This window comes from Chaetodon auriga, chromosome 19, assembly GCF_051107435.1.
Source record: "Chaetodon auriga isolate fChaAug3 chromosome 19, fChaAug3.hap1, whole genome shotgun sequence".
NCBI classification, from domain to species: Eukaryota; Metazoa; Chordata; class Actinopteri; order Chaetodontiformes; family Chaetodontidae; genus Chaetodon; species Chaetodon auriga.
The window spans coordinates 11381706-11398563 of record NC_135092.1 but is presented as its reverse complement, the minus strand read 5'-3'; the positions used below and the strand labels follow the sequence as shown (position 1 = coordinate 11398563).

At 42.2% G+C, this 16858-nt stretch overlaps 1 protein-coding gene across 1 annotated transcript; it reads left to right on the top strand.

The window, feature by feature from the left end:
- The first annotated feature begins 309 nt into the window (after window positions 1-309).
- On the top strand, window positions 310-11640 carry urm1 (ubiquitin related modifier 1). The gene is made up of 5 exons (XM_076758394.1): window positions 310-360; window positions 2078-2148; window positions 7517-7598; window positions 9658-9706; window positions 10278-11640. Exons 1-5 carry the CDS (start codon window positions 326-328, stop codon window positions 10344-10346), a joined length of 306 nt encoding a protein of 101 aa, XP_076614509.1. The 5' UTR covers window positions 310-325; the 3' UTR covers window positions 10347-11640.
- Window positions 11641-16858: the final 5218 nt, after the last annotated feature.

Below are 16858 nucleotides of genomic sequence, written 5' to 3'. Positions count from 1 at the left end.
ATGTAAATTGCTTTGAACTGCCTTTGCGTATGAAATGTGCTACACAAATAAACTTACCTTGCCTTGGGATAAAGGAGCTGGTATTTGCATTACTGACTCTGGAGTGCGCAGAACAGAACAATGAGTAAAAGTGTAAAAAATGAAATTCTGGAAACATTGAAAATCAAAATTCAATTTTTGTCTGCAGGATACATTTCATTGAAAGATAATTCTGAGTTTGCGTTCAGTTTGCTCACCACGTCTAGTCTCCCCTTAACCAATGAGAAACGTATCTAAATACGTCACTTCCGACTTCGTCTTACTACTTCCTGCATTTGCCGACAATATGGCAGCGCCCTTAGCGATTCACCTGGAGTTTGGGTAGGCGAAATTAAAACCCTTTCTGACAGTTTAGTCGTCACGTTTTAATGTTCCGTCAGCAGTCAGGCGGAGACCAAAGGCTGGGCGACCCTTGTATTAGTTTAATATTGAATCGTAATTCTTCGTTTACTTAAAAAAGTCCTTATATCAGTGTAACAGCTAGCTTACCTGCTAGTTTTCAGTTTGTTTATGAAATATCCATCACCGTGAGATCGCTTCTTCTCTGTAATTTGATAGGAACAGAGCGGGATGTGCGTTAAAACAGAGTTGAACATATAAATGAGCATTTTTGGCAGCTGACTGACTTTTAACATGATCTTCAGTCTGACCGGGCTGCACTGTGAAGCCTGTGAAACATTTCAAACTGTCCGATCGGTTTCACACACAGACGCCGTCCCTCTCTGTGCCTCCCCTGGTTCCTCCTGCAGCTCAGCCACATGTGCATAATCCATGAACTGCACAACAAAAAGAAAACAGTTGGGAGGGGGATACTTAGAAAGTCCCTTTTCAGTGTATGTGATTCTGTATTAAGAGAGAAAAACATATTTATGGGTCCCATAATTCCTATTTTTCATAGAAATTAACTGATTTATCACAGTAATTAATCACTTTTGTTTTTTGAAAAGCAAGCAAACAATCTGGTAGATGAACTTAGAAATGATAAATTAATATTATCTTGCATTCAAAAGGATTTCGTTCAGTTTTTCCAGTCATTAAGATTTTAAAACAAACTGCTTAACGACTGTTTGTCACAGCACAGCTAACTAATATAACTAAAAGCTGAAATGACTATTTCAGAATTTGTCTTTATTTTCTCAGTAATTAATATTTCTTTAAAGTTCTTGCACCCCAAAAAGTCTTATGGACAAGTGTGTTGGATTTTAAATTGTGACTAAAATAACCCAAAAAATGGCCGTTTTCTTCTACTCTCTTTATTAACAACATTTTGGCCCTCAGACATTTATTGGGTACAATTCATACAAACAAAGTGCAGCAGTACCAGTGACTATAATCACTACCAAATTACCTTCGATGCTTTCAAGGAAACCTCAAGAAAAGAGTGGGAATATCACAGACCTTTAAATTAAAGTGTTACCTAACTTTCTGCAACATCAAGTAACAAATGAATGCATAAACTAACCAGAAACACATCTCTGTTATTGGCCAGTCAGGTGAATTAAATACCTGAGCTGCCCTGCTCAAACAGCCCTGCTTTCCCCACATGTGGCTCAGCGGTTTGGTCGTAATATTTGGGGAGAGGCAGCTTGTACACCTGAGCCTTTCAGACCCTTTTCAGCTGAAACTTCCTTCCATTGTGTCTTAATGGTTTCTTTCAAGATCCCCTAGTTTCCTCACTGAGACTCACATAATATAGAAAACCTTTCCTCGGGCTCAGAGTGATGGAAACCAGGTGTAAATGGGTTTTATATATTTAATCCTTCAACCTGCTTCGGCCTCTTAAATGTGTGTGTGTTGTTTAATTGCTATATCTGTAAAGCTGTTTTTATTTTGATGGTGTGCTTCTGACTCCTTTTCCTGTGAAAAACACCACATTGTGCTCTTGTCTTTATATATTTGAAATGTACTTTTATTGGAAATAGTTAATTACGTTGTGGATTGACACGGCACAACAGCCAGTTTTGACAGAACCCCCACAAGTCTCTAAATGCCACAACGCACACACTTTATTGATCCGTCTAACACTTGTTTTGTCTAGTGGCGGAGCAGAGCTGCTCTTTAATGGCGTGAAGGAACATCATGTGACTCTTCCGAGCCAATCTCAGCCCTGTGAGTATCACCTGTCTGCTCGTGTCATATTTAGAGCCTCATTGTATAACGGTGATGTCCTCAAGGACCCGTCCAGTGTTTCTGCAAGCTTCAGTACTTTCACTGCAAACCACACAGACTGGTATTGTACGTGGTGTGTTCATGGACATCAGACATCTTGGCTGCTACATGACAGCTTTTTACTCCACAAGCTTTTACATTTCACTTTAAATTCATGTTCCCAAAATTCATATGTGCCTGCTCGTTTTTAGCTGCATTACCATGTGATGATTATGTTGAATTAACTAAATTAAAATGAGATATGAGCTTCAGTGTGATGGATTACATGCATCCATTTTGCAGCCTCATCAAGTTGACTGCCATTACATGCTGAAATAAATGGAAACCAATGGGGAAAATAGAAAAAGTGTTAACAGATGACAGTTTGTGGAGAAAGCAACAATCTTTCAACAACTGTGGATCACTGTTGTTCACTTTGTTTATGATGTTTTGCTTCGCCTGATCAACAGTGATAGATAGTGTGCACGATTCTTTGGTTTCCTCGCGGTCGAGAGTTTGTGGTCTGTGAGATTTTTGTTGCACATTGTCAGAATTGTAGCTTACAGAGAGGTTTGGAAATGACGGGCAGTCATCTCAAGATAAATTGTATGAAAATGCAAAACCATCAGCATTGCACACATTTCGCATAATTCCAGCTGTTATCTCAAAGCAACAGACACGGTGCCTTCTTAGATCATAATGGCCGCACATTTTATTTCTTCAACCTTTATTGAGCCAGGAACTCTTTTCAGGCACAGTTTCTCCTTTCCAACAGATCACACTTGTATTTTTAAAGCACACGTGCATTGTGACTGTTGATATAACACAGCAATGTTAAAATGCGTGTTTCAAGGTTTTGTTGATACTATGATACAACAGGAAGCAACATCATACAACAGGAAAACCTGCTCAGTTTTCAATATGGATGCGAGCACCATCGTTAACCCTTCATCAGCGTTTAAATCAAATGTAAATAAGCAATATAGGAGCTTTCCCTTTGCACTTCTCTGTCATGACCCCCTCCTGTAAGCCATCATAACATCTGTGTGGCTGCTTGTTCTGCTTCTCAACTGCCTCTTTCACTTGGAAAAGCTGCCCACTGCTAAAGCCGATGTATGTGTGTACATGAATGGGGGTAGTAAACGGGGTAAAAGGGAAGTTAATTTTTTTTTTTTCTGTGGGTTGCAACACTGCGGTGGGGCGACATTTTTTTTCTTTTTTTTTTTGTCAGGGGTCATTTCAGCTGACTTGGCGGGCTCATTTCTCAATTCATAAAACGTTTCCACCTCAGGATTCAAATGAAATAGATTTTAATTTGGTGAGAAATTCAGGTTTCCTCCAATGTGGGTCACTAACTCAGCATGGGGGAGGAGGGGTCGAAGGAAAACCTGCCTGCAGCCGATTTAACGTCCTAAACCCACCTCAGGACTCGGCTCATTGAGAAAATAAGGAGAGGAAAAGTGAAGGCAGTGAATGGCAGCTGCATAGAGGTTAAAACTGTGATTTTATATGTGTATGTGTGTGTGTGTGTGTGTGTGTGTGTGTGTGTGTGTCTTTGGTATTTCACTAAACAAAGCATGTTCATCCATGGCGCTGACGTTACCACGACAACAAAAAGACAAAAGTTGACCAGAACAGGGAATGTCAGCCAGATATGACCTTGCTGCACCAGCCGACCTGTGTGTGTGTGTGTGTGTGTGTGTGTGTGTGTGTGTGTTTTGCCATGCGGTGCACGAAGTTGATCATTGTAACGTCCCAGCAGCACGGACATTTTGACATAACATTTCCTGGATGTATGCGCTCGTTGTGATCTTAAGTTTGTGTGTCTGGCAGGTTTGCTGATCCTGAAAATGTTGCTCCGAACTAATTTCGCGTTACGCGTCAGTGCGCGTGTGTGTGTTTGCATGAGTGTGTGTTCATACAGAAGGGGAGCAGTGAAGGCAGATATAATTGGTTCTGAATCCTTCGTATTTCTCTTTGACCCCAGCTGGTGATTGATGACCCTCGACTGAAAGACACCCCCCTCTCCCTCTCTCTCTCTCTCTCTCTCTGTCTCTCTCTCTCTGTCTCTCTCTCACTCTTAGTCTCTCTCCCTCTCATGCACACACACAACAAAACCCCCGTGGTCGAAGGATCACACAGTTTTTGCCCCTCGCATCAGCAGAAAGATGGATAGCTCATCCCCCCTCACATGACCGTCATAATCGCACAAAGACAGAAAAGCAAAGGGAGAAGAAAGGGGGGAAAAACTGCACGCACAAAAGAAAAGCGGGCACGGTTTTGAATCGCCGTCAAAATGGCGCCTTTTCCTTCCCCTCCCTCCATGTCTCCTTTCCACCCACGCAACGCAGCTATCCCAAGATGCATTAGGAGGCTGTGACGCATTTTCCCTGTCTCTTGTCTGTTTGTTCCCTCATTTTCTTTCCCCCCTCTACCTGGACTGCAAAGCGTGATCAAAAGCCCTCAGTCGCTCCGTGTCGTCGTCCTTCCGCCTCTCTAGCTGCTAATTGCTAATGCTTTACATTGTGTCCCTTTCTTCACACAGTTCATGTGTGTAAGCCTGTTGTTTTGCCTCTGGATCATTTGAGTTTGTGTAACCTCTTCCAAGAAAGCCATTAAAAGGGCACCGCCTGACAACTGTGTCTGTTATAAAAATCTTAACTGATGAACTTGAATTATCATCGACCTGCATAGCGAGCAAAGACATCCCCTTTATTTCCTGCGTGCAACTTTAACATGTTTGCTTGTGTGTGTTTAGGGGGAGGCAAATAAAATGAGAAGGCAGAAGACGTAAAGAGATGAAGGGGGGGAAAGAGGGGAGGAGAGCGGGTTTTACGAGAGAATTAAAGAGAGTGTGAGAGTGCGTGAGATGGAGGGAGAGAGAGAGCAAATGAAAAAGTAAATGGGGGGCGAGAGGATGAAAGAGCGAATAAGGGGTAATGGTGGAGAAAAATTACCAACAGTCAAAGGCAGAGAGAGAGGGCAAAGAAAGGAGTCACCAGAAAGAAGGAGTTATGACTTCTGTAGTGATTAGTTCTGTTTTTAGCCCCACAGAGGTGCCGGTCAATATTCACTGCCTAGGACTGTGTGTGTGTGTGTGTGTGTGTGTGTGTGTGTGTGTGTGTGTGTGTGTTGCAAAGAGAGGTATTTGTCTTTTTTTATACGGAGGCCTGGAACCGTAGAAAACCAGCACTATCATTATACTACTGAGCTGGCCGACAGCACTGCAATTAACCTGAACACCATTCACACAGGCTTGGGACTCCACATGCAGTAACACACACACACACACACACACGCATGCACACACGCCTTCATACATCACATATCATCCACGCAGTCTGTTGCCCTCATAGCCACAGTGACCGAGCAGGTGCTTCTACAAATTCATGAATCATTTATTGTCACGAGCAAAATGCTGCAAGTAAGCCGTCCGATATTTCTTTTAGTGTCGTTTGTTTTTATTTTTTTTTTCCTCGTTTCCTTTTTGGATGTGTATTATCTGTTTTGTAATCAATCTGTGATTTCTGCGATTTTTATGGATGCATTAATTAAACCTTGAACTTTGTAAGATGCCTCTGCCACAGAAAATTAAAAAAAAACAACCAGTTTTTGTCAGATGTGTGGAGGCCAGGTTTGAAATCAAAAACACCTGAGCCCCGGTCACAGCACCCCTCAATTTGGTGAGTTTTTGGATGATTTTAGACAACAAAATATCTCAGTAATTTTACACACGTGAGCTGTAAGCCTGCACTTTATTATCTAACAATAATTCACTGAAAAGTAAAACAAAATCCGCATTTTGCTCCGCTATGAGCATGCAGCATTTTCCCTCCTGCTTCTCTCTGGACGTACTTGATGTCAAACCTGCCTTCACTGAACACGTAATGGGATGTTAGCTCTGCGTTTGGTCCAGCTGAACCCCGCGTGGTTCGACGCCTACCTGCTCACGGCTTCACCGCTCTCCTTACACCTGTCTCGGGATGACTCGCTGTCGTCCCCCTCATATCTGCTCCATCTGCTGCTGCTCTCTCTCTCTCTCTCGCTCTCTCTCTCTCTTGTAGCCTGTTAGCTTTCTCTCATCTGTTTATTTACTCTCTCCTTGCACATTTCCATCCCTCATCCCCTCTGTTCTTTCATTCCTTTGTAAACTGTTCAAGGATGCTGATACTGTTAATTTTGATGGTGTGTGTGTGTGTGTGTGTGTGTGTGTGTGTGTGTTATATGGCTAGCAGCGATTGCAGTGCAGCTCTCAAGTGTTATCGCGAGTCGTTGTGCTCCTGTACATTAAGTGGACAGCTGTGATCATACACACACACACACACACACACACACACAGACACGCCGTACATTTGAACACAACCACAAGTCACAAGCAAATATTAGATTTCTGTCATTTGCTGCATGTGTGTCCATGTTAGACCACTGTTTTTAAAGGAAAGCGCACAGTTTTGTGAGGAAACACACGCAGTGCGAACACACAGACACTCAACAGCTCTTAGACCACCTTGAATTTTAATGGTAACGACCACCATAACTATAATATATTCATTAATAGTTGTTTAGCGGGGATTTATCCTAAAACCTCTCATTGTCGTCGCCTTTGTGGCTTTCTGTCAGTCGGTCCGAGTGAGGCTCAACCTATTGTTGAGACAAGGTCAATCTGATTGTTCCAGAGGTCAGACTCATGGAAAATTCAAGCACCGCGGATATTCAAGCTCAGGCGATTAAATGTTTGACTCTCGCAATGAAAATGAGCGTTGCGACTTTCTGTTCCTTTTATTTAGTCCTGAAAATATTAAGTGCAAGCGTGCGGCTGGGAGAGGAGTAAAACGTATGTTTTAGAAGACGCAGCTGCTTTTGGAAAATGTCTGGCTTCATATTTTCTTTTTTTCCCTTCGTGTTGATTTTTGAAAAAGACACGTCAAGCTGTGGATGGTCTTTGTTTTCACCTCTGTTCAGTCGCATCAGGACTGAGACGCACAAATCATACATTTTATTTCTTTCCAACCAAGGTGAACAATGTCGCTCTTGGCCATTGACATCAGTCAACCCTTCCCCCATTTCCAGTGTCCTCTCCTCTCCCGCCCGCCCGCCAAACATACACATACACTCATAAATATACATGCACACAGACACACACACACACACACACACACATATACACAGCCTCGTCCCGCCTGGTGCTTCCGTCGCGTCACATCGACCAGGGGGCTGGAACCGTGCACCTTGACCCTTAACCCCTGACCTGTGACCTCTGTTGTCTGCCTCTGTATGGGCTTTGTGTGTGTATGGGTCTTATATGTGTGTGTGTGTGTGTGTTTTCCAGGGGACGTGAAGCAGCTGCTGGTCTGGATCCAACGGAACCTGCTGAAGGAACGGCCCGAGCTCTTTGTCCAGGGAGACTCTGTGTGAGTGTGTGTGTGTGCACTTGACACACACTTGATCTGCGTACAACAATACAACCTAAAAGGACGTGTTATACATCACACGGCCACTGGAACAAAACCCTAAATGCCAAATATGACCCTTATAGTTGATCACGAACGGGACGAGGATGGTTTTCGGCCCGTTGAAAATTCGAGTCGAGGAGCTTTCTCAAGCATTTTTTCCTGCACTTTAAAACTGCTGAAATGCTGGAAAAAAAAAAACAGTCTAGCCTTGAAGTTATGGGTTTCAGTAAGATGATTACCTGTGTGCAAGAGTGTGTGTGTGCGCGCGCACATGTGAGCTTGTGTGTTTGTATGCACCCACGTGTGTGTTTACGTCTGTGTGTGTGTGGGTCCAGGGCTCACAGCGGTCTTATAGGACTGGCTGACTTTTACAGCTGCCTTTGTGCAGGACTATTTATAGCTCCCCCTAACCAATGAATGGAGAAAAAGCTGGCCTACCTATAAACCTTATAGATTAGATGTGTGTGTGTTTGTGTGTGCTTTATGTTGGTAGCACACACTGTTTTTGAGCAAACCATTGTCAAGGTGTTTTCTTCATTATCTTATTAAAAAAAAGCTCAGGAGCACTGTGTGTGTGTGTATGTGTGTGTGTGTGTGTGTGTGTGTGTGTGTGTGTTAGTTTACAATCTTTAGCTTTTTTTTTCTTTTGTTCTTTCTCAACGCAGCCATGTTTTTTTTTTTTGTGTGTGTGTGTGTGCGTGCATGCGTGTGTGTGTTGCCACATGTTTGCACTCACAGGTTCCACTCACACTGCCCTTTCTCATTGACGTCATAGAGCATCCACAAGGTGGAGAGAGGCTCACTTGAACGCTGTGAGAGGTGTCTGTTTCAGGCATTATCTCACCATCCACTTCACCTAAACTGCTTCCTCTGTGACTTTCAGGAAAACAATACACTGACATGTGTGGAGCAGACTGCACCCATAGGTGCCTGTTGTTACCCTCCCCCATTATCCCCATTATGCTCTTTTAGAGGGTGGTGATTTTTTTTTTTTTTTTTCTTTTTTTTAGCTTTTATCTGTATGTTATTTTAGGGCCTCCATTAATTTCTGGTGACAGTTTGTTTCCCCCCCACAGTCTTCCTACTCTTTTACCTCCGTCTCTTATATTTTTATATATAGTATTTTTTTTATTTTGGTATATGAAATACAAGTAGTCTCTGTATATTTGTAGAGCGTTCTCAGTGTACATAGCAACAGTGAGAATAACCCCATACATAACACACATAAACACACACTCGCAGTCACTTATCCTGATTTTTATTATTTAGTTAGTTTTATTATCAGAAATACAACAGTTTTTGTTCCCAAGTATAAAACTGGCTTTATATTAGTTTCATACTGTGCAGTGTTGAAAATTAAAACACCAGACTTGATTTCCTACAGCTATGTTTTACTATAAAATTAAAAAGATATCAAAATTTTTTGGCTGAAAATATTTCACAACAAAAAAAACAACAACAACATATATTTAAAATCTTTTCTTGCTACTTTCAGGTTAATTTCTCAATTATCTGTGTTTTTTAAAGCAAACTGCGTTACGCTGAGTAACTGTTACACAGGCTGTGGCCGCAAACAAATGACCTCTGTGTCCTGATCCACCACCCCGAAACGTTAAAGACTAAACTGTAACTGATAATAATTAGTAAGAATTTAATTTGTAATGATATATTTATTTTTTCTAAATAGGGTTTAATTGGACTGGCTTACATTCACAGAGGAAATAAAGATCTCATGTCTGGGAAAGCAGTACTTTATTTATACTATTCCTCCTTTGTTGAGCATCATTTTAACCTTTTTTTTTAGCTTCTCTTTCATCTGTTTAGCTCTCATATTTCATAACAGCTTGAAAGTTTGGATTTTATCTTGACTGTTTTTTATTCGTATGTTTTTTTTTCTGTACATCTGTGTAGGCTTTTCCTGCTCTACGTGTTTCCTTTACACGCATGTGTACGTGTGTTTGCGCCTGTGTTACCTTTGGGAAATGTGTCTGACTCAAAGCGGTGTGTTTTCCCACAGGAGACCTGGGATTCTGGTGCTTATCAATGACGCAGACTGGGAGCTAATGGTGAGCACTGGGAGCCATGTTCACTGTCAGATGGTGTAATGTGTGTGTGTGTGCGTGCGTGCTTGCAGCAGCTTGTAGAAACATGCATTATTTCTATTTTAAGCTCTTTTAACCTACGTTGTCTGTTTTGAGGATGCACCTTTACAGTGTTAAATGATTGGAGATCATGTGCGGTTTCATGCCCTCATGCGTAGATATATAAAAATGCTCGTGTGCACGTTTAGATCAGGAAGAGGACGACTGTTTGTGAGCGTGAAGCCTATATGTTCCCTCACACTGTTCATTTTCTCTGTGTCAGTTCACGTGTTATATCATGTGAAAGCAGCTGCAAGACAAGTTTGTCCTTGGGGTCTCATATCTGAGCACATATTTACATGCACACACAGTCTGAACGCTTCAATTTGAATCCATTGATTCAATTACAGGACGCAACGCAGGATGTAAATGAAATGAAAAGTTTGTCATTGATTGGACTCCAGTGGGAACATGGGAGTAATGCACATATTCGTATTAGTAAAGACAGACACTTCTGTTTGAATATTGAATATTTTGTATGTTTTCTACACCTCAGGGAGAGCTGGACTACCAGCTACAAGACCAAGACAACGTTGTGTTCATTTCTACTCTTCATGGAGGATAGAAAGCGAGTTGAGGAAGGCAAACAGAGCCTTGACACGTCTGTAACAGCCTTTTCTCCACATCCCCTCCACTCTTCACTCTTTCTCCCCCCAACATCACAACAACACATCGCCCCATTGGACGTTGCGGATGTGTCGGCCTGCACCGTCACATACGAGGTGATTGATGTCGGTCTGCGGGAATGAGTGGAAATTCAGAGATGGTTACCAAGAATAAATGTGGACAGAAATTTTTGGGACGTTTGCGTAAACACAGACAGATTTTCATTTCATTTTTTTTTTTTAATCAAGCTGGACAGGTTTAAAGGGCAGCCGAATGAAGCTGTGGTTGTACTGGTCAGCTCACAGAGGAGAGTGTAAATACCCACAGTCGGCATGTAAACCTTCACCTCCCTGCATCCTCTCCTTCAGCATGACTGTGGAAGACAAAATGACCTTCTCCTGGGATCTACAATGACCTTTAATTCATGAGTATAAAAGAAAAGGCAACACTTTACTGAAACCCTCCTGATTCGCATTTCCAAGCAGTGTATCAACATTTAATAACACACTGTAGGGTAGTTGTGAGCAGACTGAAGAACATTGGAAGTGTTTATTCATATATTTGTCAAAATTAGAACTTCTCCCATGAAGACATATTTTATATGATTACAGTCATGTTCTAATCTTATTCATTATCTGTTTATACAGCAGAAAACGAAGAAGAAACAATAGAAACAATTTCCTTACATCCGCCTACAACTACACTGTAGTGTGTTATAAACTTTTCAGTGTTTATAATGTGCTTAGAAATGCTAACGAGGGCCTTAAAATAAAGTGTTACCAAGAAAGTTATGGGTTGGTTTTTTGGGGGGTTTTTTGTGATTTTTGTGATTTTTTTTTTTTTTTTTTTTTTTTAATAAAATTTAGTCTTTTTATTGCTTCTAATCTTTTTCCTCGCATAAAAAAAATAAACTTTTTTTTTTAAGACAAACTAAGTACCTGAATCTTTGTTACACCATCATTTCTGCAATTACACGCTTAATGATCAAAGGGCTATTTTTGGAAAAAAGATATTAGAACAATATAATTTCTTTGCTTTATTTCTGTGGGAATATTCTCAGTTAAAAACACGTGAAATAACAAATTAAATATATATGTTGAGTTACACTATAATTCCTGTACCCTCTTCAATTTGCGGAGGGTAATTCAGTTGCAATAAATAATAAATATCTGTATAGTAAATTCTACTGTTCCGTGCTAAATGTCGTCTATGTTATGATTTTTGTTGTCCAATATAAAAATCATTCTCTCACAAACACCACACTCTCACTGTGTGTTTCTGCACTTTACAATTTCCCCCTAAAGTGGGCTGCAGGGATCCAGACCAGCCTGTGCCGCACACAGAGGCCTTCTCAATTAGGATTTTCCATCACGCCTCGATAATTCCCGGTGATAGCTTATATCTGATCGATTTAAGACCAGCTCTGTGATCACACTGCAGTTTTAGGCTGATTAGGCGAGACTTGAGGGAGATTTTGCCGTCCTATAGCCCCACTCAGCTGGAATATTCATAAGAGGAGGAGGGGGGGCGGGGGGCGGTGGGCTGTGTGTATATGTGTGTGTGGTGATGGAGTGGTGGGTGGGGTGTGAACTACAGGACCACTGCGGGAGGTCGAGGTCTAGCCTCCGGGCTGCCCTCCCCTGAGCGCCCGGGGCGACCTAAAACCTTTTCTCGGTTGCGGAGTCCGATTTGCAACGGGAAACCGACCGATAATGGCCGCTAGAAAGGAAATGCTAATGAGGCTGCAAGGGGGTTAGAGAGGAGCTCTGTGCCAGCCAGGCCTGGGACAGGGAGAGACTTCCACAGAGGGAGCAGACGATCAAAAACATTTTTCTACATGTGTGCAAACACTATTTTTTTTCGGATTATTTGGACCAAATATGAAAAGTGTCGGAGCTGATGCTTTCTAAAGCGCACAATCTTAAATTTGATCTGTTATACATTCCACACGAGACTGTAGTTTCCCATCATTTGCGTGCATATCATGATTTTAACTCACACTTGATTCCCTCTCAGTTTCCACTGTTAGAATGAACAGTACGAGCACACACGTCTAAATACCGGAGGTGCTCCATCAGTCCCGCAGGGCTCCGACTATTACCTGGGCCTGCACACTGACTGGCTGCCTGCTGCAACAGGAGAGATACTGGTGGTGATGATGCTGGTGGTGAGAGGGTGGACCTGGCCTCACCATCACACCACACACACACACACACACACGTATCATAACGACTGTGAGCAGTCCAGGTTACAACAGTGTGTATATAAAAAGCGTCTGTGATCTCCAGTCTGTGGTGAGCCACAGCCATAAAGTAAACACTAGCCAATAAAAATAAACTGCTACACTATGATTTTACATAATAGCATTGATTTTGCATTTCTTTCTTTATCTATCAGGCAGGCAGGATGGTTTTATTTGCACAGTTAATTTTTCTAGAACGAAAAAGCAAAGCTAACTTGCATCCCTGCATTGCAAAGTCAATGTGTATTTACCAATAATATTTCGATAATGCTGACAAAAGTTCTCAGTAATTAGACCGTTTTGTGCATGTTCTCGTGTAATCTGAGATCGTTTGCTAAATAAAGTGCCTCCTGCCTTACGCTAAAAGCAACTGTTGCCAGATCTGCTCTCCATCATGTTTTCCTTTTGCACCCACAGCTTCCTGCAGAGAGTCCAGAGCTGAGACTCAGTGCATGGTTAGCTGCATGGGAACAAAACACTCCAGTTGGAAACATACAGTTAAATCTGCACAAAGTAATGAAAGCTAAGCTCAAAGCCTGCATGTGCAAATAACATAATTGGAGGCATTTTTTAGCATCTGTCACCACACTCAAAAGGCAACAGGATTTAGTGATTATTATTTAAAAAAAGGAGCTCTTTATGGGAACCACTTTCCTGTTAAGCAGTTGCTTTTTGTTTGCACGCAGAAAACACGTGCACGCATCCATCATTTGTGCAGAGCAGACTTCAAATATTCCACCATTTAATATGCGGTTGTAATTTCGAAGCTACCAATATTCTGTGAAATAAATGCAGAGGGAACAGTAGCCTAGCAGAGACCAGCAGATCACACAGAAGCACCTCTGCAAACACGATGCACTGATCCCGGAATTAAGAAAGGTTAGCCTTTAATGGTCAACAACAACACACACGTTGGCTCTGTGTGTGTGTGTGTGTGTGTGTGTGTGTGTGTGTGTGTGTGTGTGTGTGTTGTGTTTTGAATTAAATGTTGAACGTACAACTGAGAACAAAATAAGGGCATTTTTAAAAAAAAGATATTTTAAAATAAGAAAATATCTTTTTGCGGTCATTTGCTTTCTATATTTTTGCATTACCGATTAAAAACGTGAATCGTTTTTATGTTCAAATAAATGTGAATGTTAAATCATTTAGCGTTTGATAAAAGAGGAGGTTTTAACTATTTCAAGCAGTAAAATCCTTCATTAAAAAAAAAAAAGAATGGGAAAAGTAAAAGGATAAAAACACGTAATGGGCCTTAAAGTGTCCCACGTGATTTATCAGTGACGCTGCTGGGCTCCACAGATTTGGCAGCATCAGTCCAATCAGACCTCTTCCTCTCTGTGTTTTTCCGTTTTCACACCTTGACATTTAGCACGCCGCCTTTGATTTTGCCCTAAAAGCACTAAATGCGTTTTAAAGCCGCGTTTTAAGTAATACTACACGTGCGGTTCAGTGTCTTCCTGCAGGATGCACTTTAGCTTCGCCTTAATAGGCTCTAAATATGCTCATAATATATAAATAAATTATTAGGAATTATTTAAGGAACTGTTTTACAGCCAAATGTAGCTTTGAACGATTTTTTTTATTTGTCTGCTCTGCCTCGGTCATTCGTATTTACTCTCCTGGTGTCTGAGATGGGCTAGTTATTTTATTTTTTTTGTTGCTTTGCTCATCTCATGCACAACGTGCCTCTGTGCTGCATGCAGGCCTCACTCTGCGAGCACTCAACTTACTGCTTTCTACTATTTGCCAAACACAGTCAATACATCGATGCTTCCAGTCGATATTTGCCATTTAAAACAAACAGTCTTGATTAGATCTTCGACAAAGTGTAAATACCAATCGGGCCAACCACAACGCACAGCCCGAAAAACACATTACATGAGGCAGGATAGGCTTTCCTCCACTTTATTGGCCCAGACGCGCGTCTTTTCCTCCATAACATGCGAAACATGGCTTGTGTCTTACCTGAAATGAGACAGTTACACAACAAAACGAGGCTAAGGGCCTTTCTATAGCCTTCTTTGTGGCTTTGGGGGCCTACATTCTTGGTGTGGCGTTTGGCCAGAGACAGCAGTGATGAATGCGAGCCTGCAGCAACAGATGTCCATACACAATTCTTGGGGTTGAATCTGAGTTTACTCAAGAATTGCGTTTGGACAATCAGTCGCTAAAGACTCTGTATATCCTCTGCCAAGATGAAGAGAAGAAATTAAGCATTCGATTATTTAAATCACAAGCGTGCACGGACAGTTAATGTATAGGCCCATGGCTGCACCTGCTACGGCTGCCTAAATGCCCTTTGACAGTAAGAGCTGCGTCTGACACTGGAAACTGTTTGCTTTCCCCCCACAAATAGGGAGTTGCAGCACTGTGCATTATTTTTGACATTCTCACTGCTCAGCATTGCCTTTTCCTTTGAAAAAAACAAAACAAAAAAAACAACAGCTTTCTCGCTGAGCATTTCCAACACTGAGCTGTTGCAGCAGAAAACTACATCTCAAGATTTTTTTTTTTTTCGATGAAAAATATTCAAATGCAGCCTGTAGTGCAACTTTCCTCTAAACTATCCAAAAATGCTTGAGCACACTCCCTTTTTGACGCCAGCTAAAGGCTGATCTCCTTCTGTTGGACTGATGGCCGCATGAGAAGAAATTCCATCCTTTTAAGCAATTGTTTGATAACGCTATGGAGCCATTGTTGCAGCCACAATCACTTGGTGACTTTTTCTACTGCAGTTTGAAAGCATCCTATTTCCCACTTTCTCTCATGGCTACACCGCTGTCTCTCCATGCCTTTGCACCGGTTGCTAGTTGTAAAGTTAACCCCAAGTCTGTCCAGATCTTTGGGCCCTTAAGATGGCTGAATGGCCGTTGCATCTTTAAGTAAAATGTCATCTCCTTTGGTTCACCAGAGAGTCTCACTTTCAAAGTGTCTCAAGGAAAAAAGGGATGAAAAAGACGCGGATCAAAGGAGCTCAAGTGCACTTTCTTTCATTTTTAAAGTCCGAGGTGTGAACGCCACGAAAACGTTTCGCCATTTCTGCACCTGTGTACTGTCATCGATTTAGGGGAAGACTGTTCGGTTCTGGTGCCTCAGGATGCACAATGGCTTTCCACGGATGTTAAATCTAATAATAAAAATAATAATAAAAATTAAAAAATCCCCTTCTATTTGAAGAAAGACACTTGGGGCGTTTATGTTCTTTCCTCTTGTGTTTTATAGCTGGTGATGAAACCGATTTTTTTTTTTTTTTTTTTTTTTTAAAGGAAACCCCTTAGTTCCCGTTGGTGCGTCCTTGGTTCAGTTCCCACGACGTGAATCCCTCGGATCTCTCTGCTCCGTCCAAATGCCCCCCCAGCGAGCAGCGGTGGATGGTGGCGAGCAAGACGCTGAGGAGCAGCAGAGAAGCGGGCTTCGTACACTCCGGACAGACGCTCCTGCCTTCCCTCCGTCCATCCTCCCTCTCCGGGTCTCTCGGACTGACTGGCTGGCTGACTGGATGGATGCCTCTCTGCCCTCCTGGCTTTTTCTTACGCTGCTCCGACAATAAACGCTGCGGCCGCGACGCAAGGCGGAGAGAGGAGTGGAGAAAGTCCTCGCTTGGTACTGAATTTGAATAACACCACGGGGTGATAAATGTCCATTGTACTGCTTAAGTAATGAATCTCCGCTGTCCTCTATGTCACACACACACACACACACACACACACACACACACACACACGCCAGCAGCTGCGATGAGGGACCAGCAGCCCCTCTTAAAGACACAACAGCCCTATTTTCTACCCAGAAAGAGATTACAATCCCGACACTGTTTACTCTCTGACCGCACTGCATGACGTTTAGTGTTTGTCTTGTGCCCCCTCTCTTGTGTGAGCAAACTAGTGCAACGCTGTAACCAGGCACTTGGGCATAAAGCGGTGCCTTCAGCGCCATGTGCAGCCGTCCTGCTGCAGAAAAGGCCAGCCTACTGTAGGCCTGTGTGGCAAGTGTTCTTCTATGATGCTCATGTGACAGAGGACAACACAGGCTTGTTAAGAGATTTTAAATAGCGACCAATCTTTATTTGTATGGCACATTTGAGGGGCAAAAGATGCAATGAAACATCAACAAATGGTGCAAAGTGCAGTGATCATTTTGCACTGGTTTAGCAATGTTCCATCACACTCTAAACTGCTAATATGTTGCTCCTGTGTGGCTGCTTCTTTATTTATTTCAAAATGCCA